Source organism: Tiliqua scincoides, chromosome 3 (genome assembly GCF_035046505.1).
Source record: "Tiliqua scincoides isolate rTilSci1 chromosome 3, rTilSci1.hap2, whole genome shotgun sequence".
In the NCBI taxonomy this organism is placed as follows: Eukaryota; Metazoa; Chordata; class Lepidosauria; order Squamata; family Scincidae; genus Tiliqua; species Tiliqua scincoides.
In genome coordinates, this window is record NC_089823.1 from 69,596,082 (window position 1) to 69,611,766 (window position 15,685).

The 15,685-nt window shown below is 42.9% G+C and overlaps 1 protein-coding gene across 1 annotated transcript in view; it reads right to left on the reverse strand.

Moving 5' to 3' along the window:
• Positions 1 to 323: 323 nt before the first annotated feature.
• The window catches only part of OTC (ornithine transcarbamylase), a 30,388-nt gene continuing 15,026 nt past the window's right edge, over positions 324 to 15,685 (reverse strand). The window contains exons 5-10 of the mRNA XM_066619853.1: positions 13,839 to 13,992; positions 9,719 to 9,841; positions 8,053 to 8,106; positions 7,821 to 7,970; positions 4,165 to 4,302; positions 324 to 845 (exon numbers count right to left, since the gene is read on the reverse strand). Coding sequence (XP_066475950.1) covers positions 786 to 845; positions 4,165 to 4,302; positions 7,821 to 7,970; positions 8,053 to 8,106; positions 9,719 to 9,841; positions 13,839 to 13,992 — 679 coding nt within the window. The 3' untranslated portion in view covers positions 324 to 785. The remainder of the gene's footprint in view (positions 846 to 4,164; positions 4,303 to 7,820; positions 7,971 to 8,052; positions 8,107 to 9,718; positions 9,842 to 13,838; positions 13,993 to 15,685) is intronic.

The window sequence follows — 15,685 nt, forward strand, 5'->3', positions numbered from 1 at the left end:
AAAAACGACTGCCACCAGATCCTGCGTGCCCCGCGCTACCACGGGAGGCGCCTCGGGAGAAGGGGACTTTCATTCCCTTCTCCCAGGGAAGGGAAGCAGCCCCACAATGGGGCTACTCACTTTACCGCTGACCAAAAGGCCAGCGCTGGGCTAGCACGGGCAGGAGCCCGGCAGTAAGGCTCACAAACGTGCCTTACTTTGCTGCCGAGCACAGGATTGGGCTCTGAATTTACTATCCATAATACAGGAATTTCTCTCTTCTGTGAAGTCCAGTATAAAAAGAGACATAATGTATCAATTCAAGGCTATTAAAACATGCAAACTTGAAGAGAAAAAAAATCAAATTTATTTCAATAGGATTTGGAACACAGACTCTTTTGGGGAAACAATAAATGGTCTCTCTCATGGTCTCTGACATACATCCACCTTCCAAGATCAGCTGAAAAATATGAGAAAACTGCAGTGGTTTTCACTTGCACACCTCCAGGATAAATTTACAAAATCAATTCTACTATATCAATGACAAACCATTGCCTGTATTCCTGACTGATCTGTTTGATAAAACGGTTTAGGAAGCTAATCAATATGCAGGATGCAGAACAGAATGCAGCTGAAAAAAGATATTCAGTCTCAGTGTTTAAGTGTATAGATACACAGTTCAGATACAGAACTGAACTATTGTTGATGAGTCTCTTCTGTTGAGGGTTTGAGGGGAAAAAGAGAAATTTCATGGACCAGAATATTCTGCTAGTGAGAAATTTTTTCTCTTTACAGAAACCTAAAAGTCAAAATGTAGGCTTTTGCAGTTGCGGTAAGTAATCTGACAGCAGGGAAACCATGACAGCCTAGAAGAGAGAGTAAACAAATAAATGAAATTACCAGTTGCACTGAAAGAAGATACTGCATCCAACATGTTTTATATACAACCCATAGGAATATGTGAAATATGAAGAAAGAGTGCCAATGCACATGCACAGAGCCATGGTTTCACCAACAAGTAACTACTGCCAAGCCTACTACATTGGGATTGGCGAGAGAAACTAGGCTGAAAGGTGACTGCCAGGCAAGTTTGATCTCAAATTTCTGTAATTGGAGAACCTGAGCATAGAGCCTACTAGGGACAGGAAGAGGGCCAAGAAAAAGGATGCAGGGTGAGTGGAAGAAATAGCCTGACTGTAGGGAATTGAGCAAAGAGGAAAGGAGAAGATGGGTCTGTATGGGAAGCAAGACAAGGAGGGAAAAACACACAGACAAGATGGTCTGTGTGCTGCTGAGAGAACTGGGGAAAAACTTGAGGTGGGGCTGTAGCTCAGTGACAGAGCATGCAGCGGGTCCCAGGTTCAATCCCCAGCATCTCCAGATGAGGCAGAGAAAAACTCCTGTCAGAAACCCTGGAGAATATCAACAGCACTGAGCTAGATGGACCAATGGTCTCTCAGTATCAGGCAACTTCCTATGTTCTTATTAAGTGATATAGTAAGACTTGGAAAGACTGGAGACATGCGGACAAGCCAGCAAAGTGGGCAGAGGCCAAAGGACAAGGTGTGAATTTAAAATCCTGATTCTAAATCATCCTCCAGTTGTTTGGTTACCAGTCTGTCTATAATATATGAATTCAGATACAACATAAATTCTGTGCTCTCCATGCATATGTCAAATCTGTGGAGGGGGCAGTGGCTTCCACAACACTGGCATTCATGATCAGAGCACTGTCTACAGCAGGGGTCTCCAAACATTTTGGCCAGAGGGCTGCATCAAATATCTGGCATGGTGTTGAGGGTCGGAAAAAAATTTAAATATAAAATTTATATAAATAAGAGATGGAACTTAGATGAGTGAATAAATGAATGAATGGGCTCATTCATTCAAACTCTCTGGCCCTTAGAACACCCTCCAGACTCAACCAGAGCACAGCTCCAATCATGTTTGGCCAAGTGGGCCAGAGGATTTCAAGGGACAAGAGGCTGGCCGCTGGCTGGATTGAGGCTGGCTGTGGGCCACATCTGGCCCCCGGGCCGGGGTTTGGAGACCCCTGGTCTACAGCCATACACATGCAGAGGTCCTTTCATGTGCAGCTAAATGTGTAGAGCTCATAGCTATGGCTCACCCTCTTCCATGTGTTTGCTAAACATATGCAGAGGAATAACAGGACAGGGCTTTAGTGTCTTGAACATTAGTTCCCTGAGGGTGCAATCCTAACCAACTTTCCAGCACTGACATAAAGGCAATGCAGCTCCGAGGTAAGGGACCAAATATTCCCTTACTTTGAGGAGGCCTCTGTGAGTGCCACCCAACTGCAGGATGCAGCACACATCCCATTGGCACAGCTACGCCCATGATGGAAAGTTGGTTAGGATCTGGGCCTGAATATGATAACAAGTTGATATGGGGCCACATTACAATAACATTTTATTTCAAACTTGCAGCTAAGGGCAAAATTTCTGCTGTTCCATCCCCCCACATTTTGATATTAATGAGAATTAAGCACAAGTAATTTTCTCTGGATTGAGAGCCCAATCCTGAGCTGCTTGGGTGTGCAGCTGCAGCATCACCAAAAATAGCTGCTGCCACATCCTGCACGCCCAAGGCAGCCACAGGTGGCATCTCGGGAAAAGGGGATTTTCGTCCCCCTGGGTAAAGGGAGTAGCACCACAATGGTAAAAGCCTTCATGTCAGGCTGCGAGCCCAACACAGAGGATTTGGAAGGAGTCTTCCTTCCTCTGGAAAAAGGGAACCTCTGGATGCAATTCTTTTTCCTCTGAGTTTGACCATAAAATCTTGAGAGCAAGTATGCACATTGTAACTCCCCCACCCATTGTTCCCAAATCAACAATCTATTCCACAGATGCAGAAATTCCACTGTGGAATTGCATATAGCCTATTGGTGCATGCAAAGATCTGTGAACCACAGTGCTATCCAACATGGGCCTTAGAAGTCTAGAACAGGACTTCCTCTGTAGTACTGTCCTAAAGCTGCACACAGAGAAAAAAATAATCACTAATACAAAGTGATTGGTTTTCCTATTTTTTCCATAGCAAGTTGGGATGATGAGGCAATGGGGATCAAAATGGAAAGAGGATTTCAAACCATTCAGGCCATGGCTGGTTGGGGGAAGAAGGCTTCACATTTCTCAGGATTCTATCCTTTCTTAGAACTTTGCATATCCTCTCCAACTCTCTCACTTCCCTCACCCCCCATGGGGTTTCCCACAATCTGAGAATCACTCATTTATTCCATCTCCTATATTTTCTAATTCCAAGTATAAGAAGGCCTGATATCAGTTGAGTACAAATTAAACACATTTGCATAAATAATTGTACAGTAATACCTTCCATAACACTGTTCCTGTTGCACTGATTTGTTATGATGCTTTTTGCATGTTTGACAGCTGTTCTAACCAATAGGAACAATGCATTCTGGACCAATCGACTCCTGTTTACTTCCTATTAGATTAACAACATGTTCTACAGCCATAGTGCTTATCTTTCCAGAACATATTCCGTACATTATTAGAGTTTACAGCATTACAGCATAATCCTATGCATGTCTATTCAGAAGTAAGTCTCACTGTGTTCAGTAAGGCTTACTCCCAGGAAAGTGTGTATAGGATTGCAGCCTTGTTAATAACCTGTTAACAATATAAACAGCAACTGTTCTTGCTTTTTATAATGCGTGAGTCCCATGAACTACTTGCTGGCATATTCAGGCCGTAAGATTGGGTGCAGTGTCTGTAGTATTGGTGCAACATCATAATTTGCCATTTTGCAATTACTGTACCAATGTTGCATTGTGCTGCTCTAGCACAGCAGCCTTGATTAAATGATATAATAACAGTAACAGAAACCATTGGCCATCCAGCATATGGAAGACTTTCAAGTCAACATGGAAATGGGTGGAGTGGGTAGGATGGGGGCAAGAATAAAGAAAATTCAGCTGTCATAATGCCTTTTGGCCTCTGTTGAACCAATTACATCAGCACAGACTTAGCACTTGATACACTGTGGGTAAGCAATCATCAGGGAATTGTAACTGTCATGTAGCACAATAGAACAGCATTGCTTCACCTGCATTACACAAAATGCAATGTAGGCTTCTTTGGTTCAACCCAGTCTTTGTGAATGGCATTAGAGCTATGCCTGTCTTTTGGATTTGGGTGCCCATACCATAATTGTCCATTTCCTGTTTTCAGCCTCTTGAAAAATCAATGACTGTGGAGAATAAAACACTTCATCATCAACTTCTTGTGGTTTTCTGGGCAAGCAATGCAAAAATGTCCATCCAGGAGCAGCCACTTTCCCAGTCTAAAGATTAAAAAGAGATATATAAGGGTTTGGTACATTAGGAATCAAATACCATGCACAAGGAGATAACTAACATTATGCACAACATTTGGCGCAATCCTAACCAACTTTCCAGCACCATGGTAAGGGCAATGCAGCTCTGAGGTAAGAGAACAAATATTCCCCTACCTTGAGAAGGCCTCCATGACTGCCGCCCAACTGTAGAAAGTAGCACATGCCACATTGGCACAACTATATCAATGCAGGAAAGTTGTTTAGGATTTGAGCCAAAACAGATTAGTTAAAATAAGCTTTTGTCAATGGCCTATGGATTGGGACTGGTAAGGGAGTGCATTTGGCAGCAGTGGTGTCCACCAAATCCTAACCTTGTTCCTGGCCTCAATCCCCTGATCCAGGTCCATGTGGACTTGCACCAGGCTATAGAGCTGGCACAGGTCCACGCAGACCCAGCAGCCTAGCACAGGCTTACCCCATGGCAAGGGAACAAGGAGGTCTCCAGATTCTGAAACTTCCCCGCAGGATGCAGCAGAAGATACAAGTAGTTTTAAATACTAGTATAACTGAGAGGATGGAGAGTATAATTGGATGGAGAAATGGGACCAGGAATGTTACTGAGAAAATATAATATACTTATATATAGTTTATGAGAGAATTTTTTTCACTCTGATTCTCTTAATGATAATGTTAAGATCAAAAACCAGAAAAGATAATCATCCAGAATGTGTTAAGTACAGTAATGTATTAATGTACATTTAATAGTAAGGAAGTAATAAAATTATTATCCTGATTGTGCTGAGTATCGTCTGTTTTAATTTGTCTACTGAATATTTATACTAATTGTAATGTTTTTATTTTGTATCATGTGCCGCTTTGGAGGCTTACGTGATGGTTAAGCAGCCTAAAAATATAAATTAGAGAAAGCACTTCTATCCTCCAACAGACAATATTATAATGGTACCTATTGGGAGTGAATTCCTGATGGCAGAAGCGCTAGTTGCGTTGCCACCCTACTGCATTAGATCTCAGGTGACTTTACATTCTCATTTACCAAGCTAAAAATCTCTGGTTTTGCTGTAAGTGATGCTCTGTCTTCCCTATGCACATAACAAGCTGGCACTCAAAGCATTGAAATACATACACCACTGAAAAATACACTTGTGAAACTATTCTTAGGGCCCAAACCCATGCTGTCTGCCTGCCCTGTGGTACAGCAGTGCTGAAATAGCCACTACTGAATCCTGCGGGGCAAGAGAAGCAGCCAGAGGTCTCCTCGGGAAAAGGAAACATCGGTTCCCTTACCCTGTGTGTGTAGTGCACTCACAGCTCCTATGGGTCTACTCTACTTGGATCTGCACCAGCGAAGCTTCCCACCACTCAGTGGGCACCTTACCCAGGAGCATTCCTCCTGCTTCTCCCGCCTGTGCGGAAGCCCAGTGGCAACTGGTGTTGGCCTACCTGCCTTTGCCTTCCCCCTCTTGGCCACCACAATGCACCACGTTTGCAACAGCCATTACTGAGGCAGCATGTGAGCAAAAGGAGCTGCCCGGGAGGAGGATCGGGCTACCCGAATGTTTCATATGTTGGTTTTATCCGAATTCTTGGCTCGCACATCTTACTTATAAGTGATCCATCTAATGGCTGAGTTGTCATTTGGAGTTACTCAAAATGCATGTCCATGTATTCAAGAACTATTGAATATGGCTTTTCCTATTGGGCAACAGACTAAAAATTTGTGGTAGATCAACGGATGCATTCTACACAGTTGCTGCATATGCCAATATAGTTTTTGTAATGGTAACAACTGCATATTAAATCATGCTTTAAAAGACCACACTCTATTCCTCCATATCAATAACTCATTACATATTAATCTAATGTATGAAAAAGGGTCATAGCACTGTAAGCAATTTTGAACACAACTGTTGCTACCATTTTGGGAAATGAAGCTAAAATATGGTCAATTAAGATATGAATTCTAATAGAAGGGTTGTTGATATACTAGTTGTAAATAATTTATTGGATTCCATTTTCTATTTTTTTAAAGAAGTTACTATAAGAAATATTTCCGCCAAATGGTTTTTTAAAATATGTTTTACACTTCACACACACACACACACACACAAGACCCCTGATCTGCCCCTACCATTCTAATTTATAGCAGGCACATTAGTACAGTGCAGTGCAGTCAGATAAAGATTTTAAAATCTTGCTATTAAAAAGAAAGATGCTCAAGCATCAAAGGGAGAGCTGAAAAACATTTTAAAATGTTTCCTTTTGCTTTTCCCCTCTAAAGGGGAGGCACTCAAGTTGACTTACATCTGAGCAATAAAATACAATATTGTTCGGGTCAAAAGAGGAACTGCCAGAAACTGCACACTGATTCAGGGCAGTAATTCCGAGGAAGAATGCATGGCAGGTGAGGCAGAACATAGTCCACCATAGACCACAGAACAAAAGCTGCAGCCTTCCCTGTGACTATGCATGCACTTCAGTCACTTTATGACTCATTGTGCACACATGGAGTGCATGTGCAGTCACAGGGGAGGCTAAGGCTATTTTCTGTGGCCTATGGTCAGGTGGTTCTGCCTCACTTCCAGCCCCCCCCCCCATACTACTCCTAAAAGTTAGCACATCCACTCCCTTTTCTCTTCCCTCCCCTGTTTCAACATGCAGTTTACTGGAGGAAAAGCCTTGGGAGATTGAATCCGCTGCCACCAGCTCAGAAGATCAGGCTAGCCAGAAGAGCTCCTTGGGGAGAACCGCCCCTCCTAGAACAGTACTGATCCTTAGGATTAACTATCAAAACCACACTCACAGTAGCGCCTGTGGAGTGAGGAGATGTGACAATCCACTGTACTTCCCATACCAAGGACTAGGCAGACTCAGAGTAAATGTAAAAGGCTTATTAAAAGTCTAACAAAGAAAAAGGAGATAAACCAAATGAACAAGAAACTCATGGAATGGCATCATCTGTCCCTCTGATTGGAGGAAGGCCAGCTGCCTGGTCACTCACCCCATCTCCTTGAAACTAGTTGAACCAGCTTGGCTGGCTGTAATTTGCATCTTGACTCTGAAACAAATTTGCTTTTCTCCCCCACTCCTGTCTGGCAGCTTCTGTAAGGTTTAACCGAAAAGCTGCAGAGGGAAGGGGTAACAATGTCCAAAACCATGAGGATCACACATATTACACAGAAATACACATAGAATATGTTGTTTTTATGAAAAATGTTAAAATACAACTCTAAAATAACAAAAACTCCCACTAATAATTGCACCACATCAATTTAGATAAAATCAACGGAAGCCAGATGAAAGCTTTCAAGACACCACCAGAAAGTCGGAAGCAATGGGAGGGAATTCTGTTATCCCCATATTGCAGCAGTGGGTTGGGGGTGCTGTTGAGGTTGTAAATAGCTTGCCTAAGGCCACTGAGTGTGATTTGAACCAAGGAAGCCCCAATTCACAGCTTCAATTCTTAGCCACTAAGCTAACAAAAAAAAAAACCCTTTGTATTTTACCTGCATTGTGATCTGATAACCATGGAAAGCCTTTAGTCTTGCTTGTTTTTCTTCTTCTTGCCCCATGCTTATCCATGTGTCTGTGATTAAAACATTGGCCCCTTTGGCAGCTTCGAGAGGATCGGTTGTGCAAAACAATCTGGTGCAGTACTAGAGTGGACAAAACAGAGGAAGTAAGCTGAATTTGTATGGAGCGGAAAAGGAACCATATTTTAAAATCTCATACAGATACCTTTATAGAATACTCTTCAGCTGTTTTTGTTACCATGGAATCCGGCTCAAAACCCTGTCAAAACAGATGACAATATTATTGCGTCTTCTATTTTTGCTACAAGTGGTGACTGAACATCAACTGCATTCCCAGATTTTCCCAGAATGCCTTGCAGTCTGGGTATCCCTAAACAATAGCACAATACTTGTGTGGGCAATGTGCCTTGGACTGGAAAGTTTGGCTGATCTGAATTAGATACAAACTTTGGAAATTATTCTCCCTTGTTGTGCTTCTCCTGATAGGGATCTGTGACCAGAAGTAACTCTGCCAGAAGAAAAATGACTGGGGGGGAGGGAGGAAGCAAAAACAGCAAAGCCTTGCAGCTCCTTCAGGGCTAACAATAAGCTTTGGTGGACCACAGTCAACTCCATGAATGTTTATGCTATATTTGTTAGTCTTCAAGATACCACAAGACTGTTTTCACTCTGGGCAGCAAGACCTGGCATGCCATTCACTGCTGCACCACTTCTGCACTGCAGTGCTCTAGAGCAAGAGAAAGAGAGAACCTTATCTTGCTGCATCACATAGTTTTCTCAAAACCAGAAGTGTGGGACTTCTGGTTTTATTTAAAAGGGCCATGCAAACAAAGGCACTCCATCCGTGTGGTCCTTGTTAATAAAACCAGAGGTCCTGCACTTCCGGGTTTGAGAAAACCACATGGTGGAGCAAGGGTTAGGAGGAAGATTATTTGCTTCTTGCTTGAGTGATTACCTCTCATTTATGGTGCCTGGTTCCCCCTCCCAACTGCCCATTCTGCTCCTGAAGTCTTCTTTCCTCTCAATTTATTAGGAACCTGGCTTAAATCCTGTCACTGTCACATTGAGTTTCACTTTTTATCTCTGGGTACTCATCAAAGCAAATCAGACTGGTCTTTCATGAATTGGAACAATCCAAGTATCAGTGCTGCTAAACATCTAAATTATATCACCACCTGTGCCTAACCAACAGTCCAAATTGCTCACTGTCCTTCAGCAGTTATTTGTTCTAGCCACTTTTCTTATCTTCAGAGTAGGTATTTCTGAAGGGTGTTTATGAGGATCAATGCTGCCTTTTCTGTTATGGCTCTTCATTCTGGGAACCTGTGTCCCAGACAGAGATTTCTCTCAAATAAATAAATAAATAAATAAATAAATAAATAAATAAATAAATAAATAAAAGGCAGGTGCATCATTTTCCTAACCAAAGTGCAGATCCAGCTTCTGGTTTCCAACTAACATTCTCCATTCTCTCTCCAAGCATTGAACACCATGAAAGCCTTGCCTTAGAGTCAAGACTTTTCTTTCATGGTGGGAGTGAGTTGCTTCTTTTGACAGCGTCATACCACTAAATGCTGTGAAGGAGGGCATCACTAACAATCTCTTATTTAGATATTCAAAAACTGGCTTCCAAAGCCAAACTAATTGGTGTTGCACTCTCATATATGAATATTAGGAGGCTAGGTACTGAAATAATGTTTCTGTTGCTTTCATTTTTCAAAGCTGATGTCCCATCTATAATCCTATTCAGAGCTGCATACTACCCTGTTTTATATTAAGTACTTCAAAAGTCAGTTTGTAAAAATATTGGTAAACAAAATTTAGGCTTTAGAGAATTTTACTATCTCTCCCCAGTTACAAGATTTTCTTACCTTTGGGGTAGCAATGTGCAGATTCATCCCAAATTTAGCAGCACTCAGCATAATGGAGTTCAGGACATTATTTCCATCACCTATCCAGCATAGGGTCAGTCCATTCAAAGAGCCATAGTGTTCCTGTGATTTTTCCAGAGAAAGAACAAGAAGTGGGAAGACAGTGGCTGATCAGATCAAACTGTCACAATAGCACAGTTATCTTCAGAAGTAAGAACTTGTCAACTATGAAGTATATCTTTGACCTTAACTGTAGTCTAGAGTTGGTGGCAATACCTGACCCCAGGGCATAGGTCTGAGGAGACCCATTTGATATCAGATGGTCTACGGAGAGGTAAGTAAGACAGTTTTAATTTACCTCTTTTGAGCTGCCTGGCCCAGCCCACAGCAATGTTCTGGTGTGTGTTCTGTTAGCAGGACTGCTCAGTCTGGGCTGGCAGGGGATAGGACTGGACTCTGAGGCTGCAGTCCTAAGCACATGTTCCTAAGAGTAAGTCTCACTGAACTCAACAAGACTTAATCATGACTTTGCTGACTCAAAACTTTCCTCTACCCTGAACTTACCCGGTAGCCTTGGGCAGGCCATTCCTTCTCAGCTCTAGCTGCAATATGGGAGATACTTATTTACCTTCCAGAGTTATAGTAAGGACATCAAAATAATACATGTTGCACTCTATTCACAATACTAAGTATGGCTATTAATAGTGGAAGAATTCACAATACTATGAAATGCAACATGCAGCACAGAACATTGTTTTGATTTTTTTAAAACAAAGCATGTTTCTAGCTTCTTCCCACAATTATAAAAATAAACTTTAAAATGTCCAATTAGGAAATCTTAAAATCAGACCTAAATAGGACTTAAGCTATTCTGGTTGGATCTTCCTTTAGTTTCTGTTTTTAATAGTTCTTAGTCCCTGTTCAGGTCAATTAGAAGGAGGTTAAACTATGAAAAGATATGCACATTTGTGTTCATTACCATAATTTAATTAGATGATGGAAAATGGATTTTCTTGGTGTGGAATTTAGATTATTTTCTGTAGAGATAACAGGGGTGGGTGAGAAGCACAGTAAAAATAAATTTAAAACCTTAATATGACCAATTATTGTTGGCATCCTTTAGTCTCGGAAGACTATGGTATTGTGCTCTGAATGGTGGCTCTGGAACAGAGTGTCCTCTCCAGTGCGCGAAGCCTGGGTAAAGTAGATATGGAGGATAGACTGTTACCCATGCTGCAAATCCCTCCTCTCCACGTCACTGACATGGTCCAATGGAAAGGCAGAAGCCAATACGGTTGGTTCCGTATTGGCGTCGCTGGAGTTGCCAGAACATGACTGTGTTCAGCCATGAACTGCCTCAGGGACTCCGGCTCTGGATTTTGCCTCGAGGTTGACTCCTGAAGCCTTTTCCATAACTGGATGTAGCCACAAGGCAGTGGAGGTTTGGGATCAGAGTTTTCCTTCCTTCTCTCAGATGAGCTGCCTTCCCAGGCTAACAAGTCCCATCTACCCAGTGGCTCTTTAGTCGCCTCTTACGACAAGTACAGCCAAACTGAGCCAAACTGAGTACAGCCAAATATAACCAATAATACTCTGTTATTTAAGGAACTAAGGGAGCAATCCAGAGGTGCCCGTGGGCTGGTGCAAGTCTCTTGTGCCCGCCCAGGAGGGTCGCATGTGTGCTGTAAGGCACGCTTGCACCTCCTTGGGAGGAAGCCAGATTGGTGCACAGAGGTGCGCCAGCCTGTGGTGGCTGACACAAGCCTCTGTGCTGGCTTCCTCAGTGAGGCTTGCGTAGGCCCAGCTGGGCTGACACAAACCTCTGGGGTGGGTGGGGAGGAGGCGAGAAGGAGGTGTTCCTGGGTAGGGGGAGGGCAGGAAGTGGGCAGTCCTGGGGGCAGGTGGGTGGGGAGCGGGAGGCGGGGCTGAGATCCCGTGCTAGATCTCAACCCTCGTTCCAGAGAGTTTGGAGCGGCTTGAAGAGAGAGATAATTCATAAAATGAACAGAAATCAAGTATTAACTTCCATCTGCCATGTCAGGGCTGCACCACAGAAACCAAAGAAAAAAGAAGTAGGCAGCTCTCAGAGTTTTTCCCATTGTATTATCTAAGAAGGAATCCCAGGAGGTAACTGGCAATGGAATAAGTGCCACCAGCATAGCTAGCAGGCTGGGAACTCTTACATAAGAAGGATGAGTCACTTGTGATTACTGAAAACCTGTCAGTTTTTGGTGATAATATACACTCGAAAAGCAGGGGGTTTATCAGACAAAAAGAACGAGTAAGTGATTTATTTCACTCTGCCTTCTTATGAAATCATGATTTCTCTTTTTATTAGAACTCACAGAATTTCATCTTTCTAAGCAGCTCACAAAAGCTGACAGAAAGCCATACTATCCTAGTATCCTATCCTAGTATCTCATCTACTTACAGAATCCTTTCTCCTCCATGTGTAGTTTCTCCTCTCAAACTTTCAGCACTGCTCAAGAATCAAGCAAGCACACAATATGAATATGTGGAAGAGTGATGTGCGAATAATGCAGGGCTCCCACAGCATTTGAAGTTTCTAGCATAAATACTTTGTTTCTTTCATTTGCACTGAAGAGCACCCACTCATCGCTTCACTTTCGTGATTCATCTCATCAAAGAAGCGGCTCCACACTTCACGCAGCAAGTGCATTGATGTCAAGTATACTATTACTGCCTATGGTAAATATCTAAAGTGTGAATGACATCAGTCTTTAAATGCCACTGTACATATGGTGGCAGTCCAGTCTCAACTCCCTGGCACTGAATGTTTAAAGCATATGAATGCTTAAGGAGCAATGCACATCTGTTGTTCCCACTTCATGTTTGCTGCATAAAATGGCCATGTAAACATAGTAGACCCACTAGTAGAAAGCACCATTGCCACTCATAGTCCACAGCTTAAACATTATTTTTGTACATGGGAGTAAAATTGCATTTAATCCTCTTGATTGCAATTTACGTGAATAACTCATGATCATGGATGTGCTTGAATTTGGACAGATGTTTTGAGGGAAAGTTAAGCTCAATTTCATTTCAAACTTCAGCCCACCTTATCTTCCAGATCCAACAACTCTCCCCAATTAACCAGCTGAAATTGTTTTTAAAACACTATTGCCATAAAAGACTCATCAAGTGGTTCTTCCATGAGCACCCCCCCCCCCGTTTTACGATATGATGCTGAAGTTTCAGAAATGGGTGTAGGGATGGGGCTGACTAAAGATGCCCTGTAAGTTGCTGACTGAACTGCTTTACTTCCATACACAATAAGAGCCCAATCCTATGAGCTCTCTGTGCTGCCAGAACACACAGGCCACTATTTCATGGCTCTGCTGGTGCCAGTGAGTTGTTGGTGGGGATAAGTTGTGAGCAGGGAAGGGGAGTATTGGAGTGCTTTGAGAAAGGAACTGGAAGTGTGTCAGAAGAGGGAGGGAATGGATCTTGTGTCAGTCACACATGCTGGATCTTATCCCCATTTTCCAGCCTGCCCTGCCAAGTAGCTCTTCTCAGACATACGCCAGCTATAAAGCTGAACTAGATCTAAGGAGATTCACAGACCATCAGGGGATCTACCCAGAGGTAAGAGAAAAATATTTTCTCTTACCTCTTGCAGGCTTCATGGAGCCTACATTTGACCCGAGGCAGCATGTCGGGGAGGGGGTGATGCCAGCACAAAAAGTGCTTTAAAAAAAATAGTTGTACGTTTTTTCCCCTTTTTCAGTTAGGGGGGGGTGAGTTTAAAATCACAATCTACTCTGGTCAACAAAAATTTAGAAGTTTGTGACCCCAAAGTTTGGCAGCGACATCATTACTTCCAGGTCACCAAGCTCCATCCTCTGTGCCTCCCCAGCCTTGGATCTCACATGTCACTGATAAGATTGCACTGCATCTAGTGTATTCAGGGCTGAGGAGAGATTTGAACTGGGGACTTTCCAGCTCACAATTTATACTCTGAGTCATGATATTATAGCCTTATCTGTTCACTTTCACAGGCTTTCCATGTGCCCCAAATGTTTAGGATAAAAATCTGAATTTCACAGTATTTAGGAAAGAATTTTCTAAAAGCTGTGTTGTTAATAAGGGAATATATTACCTGAAGTGTAAGGTAATCAGCCAAAATCTGAATCGGATGTTCAGAATCAGACAGTCCATTTATCACTGGGACCAAGGCATCTTTGGCCAACATCTCCAGATTACTGTGTTTATAAACACGTGCCAGAATTGCATCTGTCATGGTTGACAATACTCTATAAAGAAGTAAAATAAATATCAATGTCAAGCCTACCAAGAGATTAGAGGCATAATAATAATATTACTTTTACTTTTACTATTATTATTGGATTTATAATTTGTCTTTCTCCCTAGAGGCCACCCAAAGGCAGCTAACAACACTTAAAATACATAAAAATACAATAAAGCTATAAAATAGATAATAAAAACAAGAATAAAACCAACAGTGAAAAAAACCAGCCGTTCCGGCAATTACTAAAAAGCAGCCATCATGCCCTCTAACAGACATAAAAGGCTTTCTGGAATAAAAAGTATTCAGGACTCACCGGAAGGTTAACAATGAAGGAGCTGTTCTCAACTCAAAGGGGAGGGAATTCCACAATACAGGCGCCACCACTGAGAAGGCCCTATTTCTGACCGCCATCCCCCTAACTTCTCTTGATGGTCACACAACTTAACAGGGCCCTCTATGATGACTGAAGAAGCCTGTACAGAAGAAGGAAGTCTCTCAAATACACTGGTCCCAAGCTGTTTAGGTCTTTAAAGGTCAAAACCAGCACCTTGAATTGGGCCCAGTGCAGCCACCAGAGCAGCAGTGTGACAGAGTCAAACTGCCAACCTCCAGCAAGTACATGAACCACCGTATTCTGCACTAACTGCTACTTCTGGACTGTCTTCAAGGGCAGCCCCATGTAGAGCATGTCACAATAGTCTAATCTTCATGTAACCATGGCATGGACTACCATGGCCAGATCCGACTGAGGCAGGTACAGCCACAGCTGGTGCACTAGCCAAAACTGAGTAAAGGTGCTCCTGGCCACAGCTGACACCTGGACATCCAGGAGCAGCTATGAGTCCAGGATAACCCCCAAAATGTGAACCTGCTCTTTTAGGGGGATGCGATCCCATTCAGAGCAGGGCAATAGTCTAGCACCCACATCGTGGATTTCTACACCAGAAGGACCTCTGTCTAATCCAGATTTAATTACAGCTTGTTCACCCTCATCCAGATCCCAACTGCCTCCTGGCAGTGATCCAGGGCAGAGACAGCCACCCTGGAATCCGGTGGAAAGGAGAGATAAAGCTGAGCCTCATCAGCATACCGATGGCACCCAACTCCAAATCCCTGGACGACCTCTCCCAGCAGTTACATGTAGATATTAAATAACGTGTGGGACAGTATAGAGCCCAGTGACACCCCACACTCTAAGGACAAGGGGCCGAATAGGATTCCCCCGATCCCACCATCTGGGATCTGTCAGCCAAGAAGGAGCAGAACCACCACAAAATGGTGCCCCGAATCCCCAACTCAGCCAACCGTCCCAGTAGGACACCATGGTTGATGGTGTCAAAAGCTGCTTAAAGGTCCAGAACAGGAGTCAGCAAACATTTTGGCAAGGGGGCCACATCACCTCTCTGATATTGTAACAGCGGCTGGGGAAAAAAAGGAATTAACATTTCAAATTTGAATAAATTTACATAAATGAATACATTAGAGAAGGAACTTATATAAATGAATGAATGAATTTTACTGAGCTTAGTTATAATGCACATGAGAACTACAATACAGGCATGTAGAACCGCATGAGCACTATGAACTGTTTGCCACACACACCTGTTGCACAGTGAAAACATACGGACCAAGTCCAAGACCGTTCCAGTCCAAGTCCAAGACCATTCCAAGTCAGAAACGCATGGAGACATACGTTG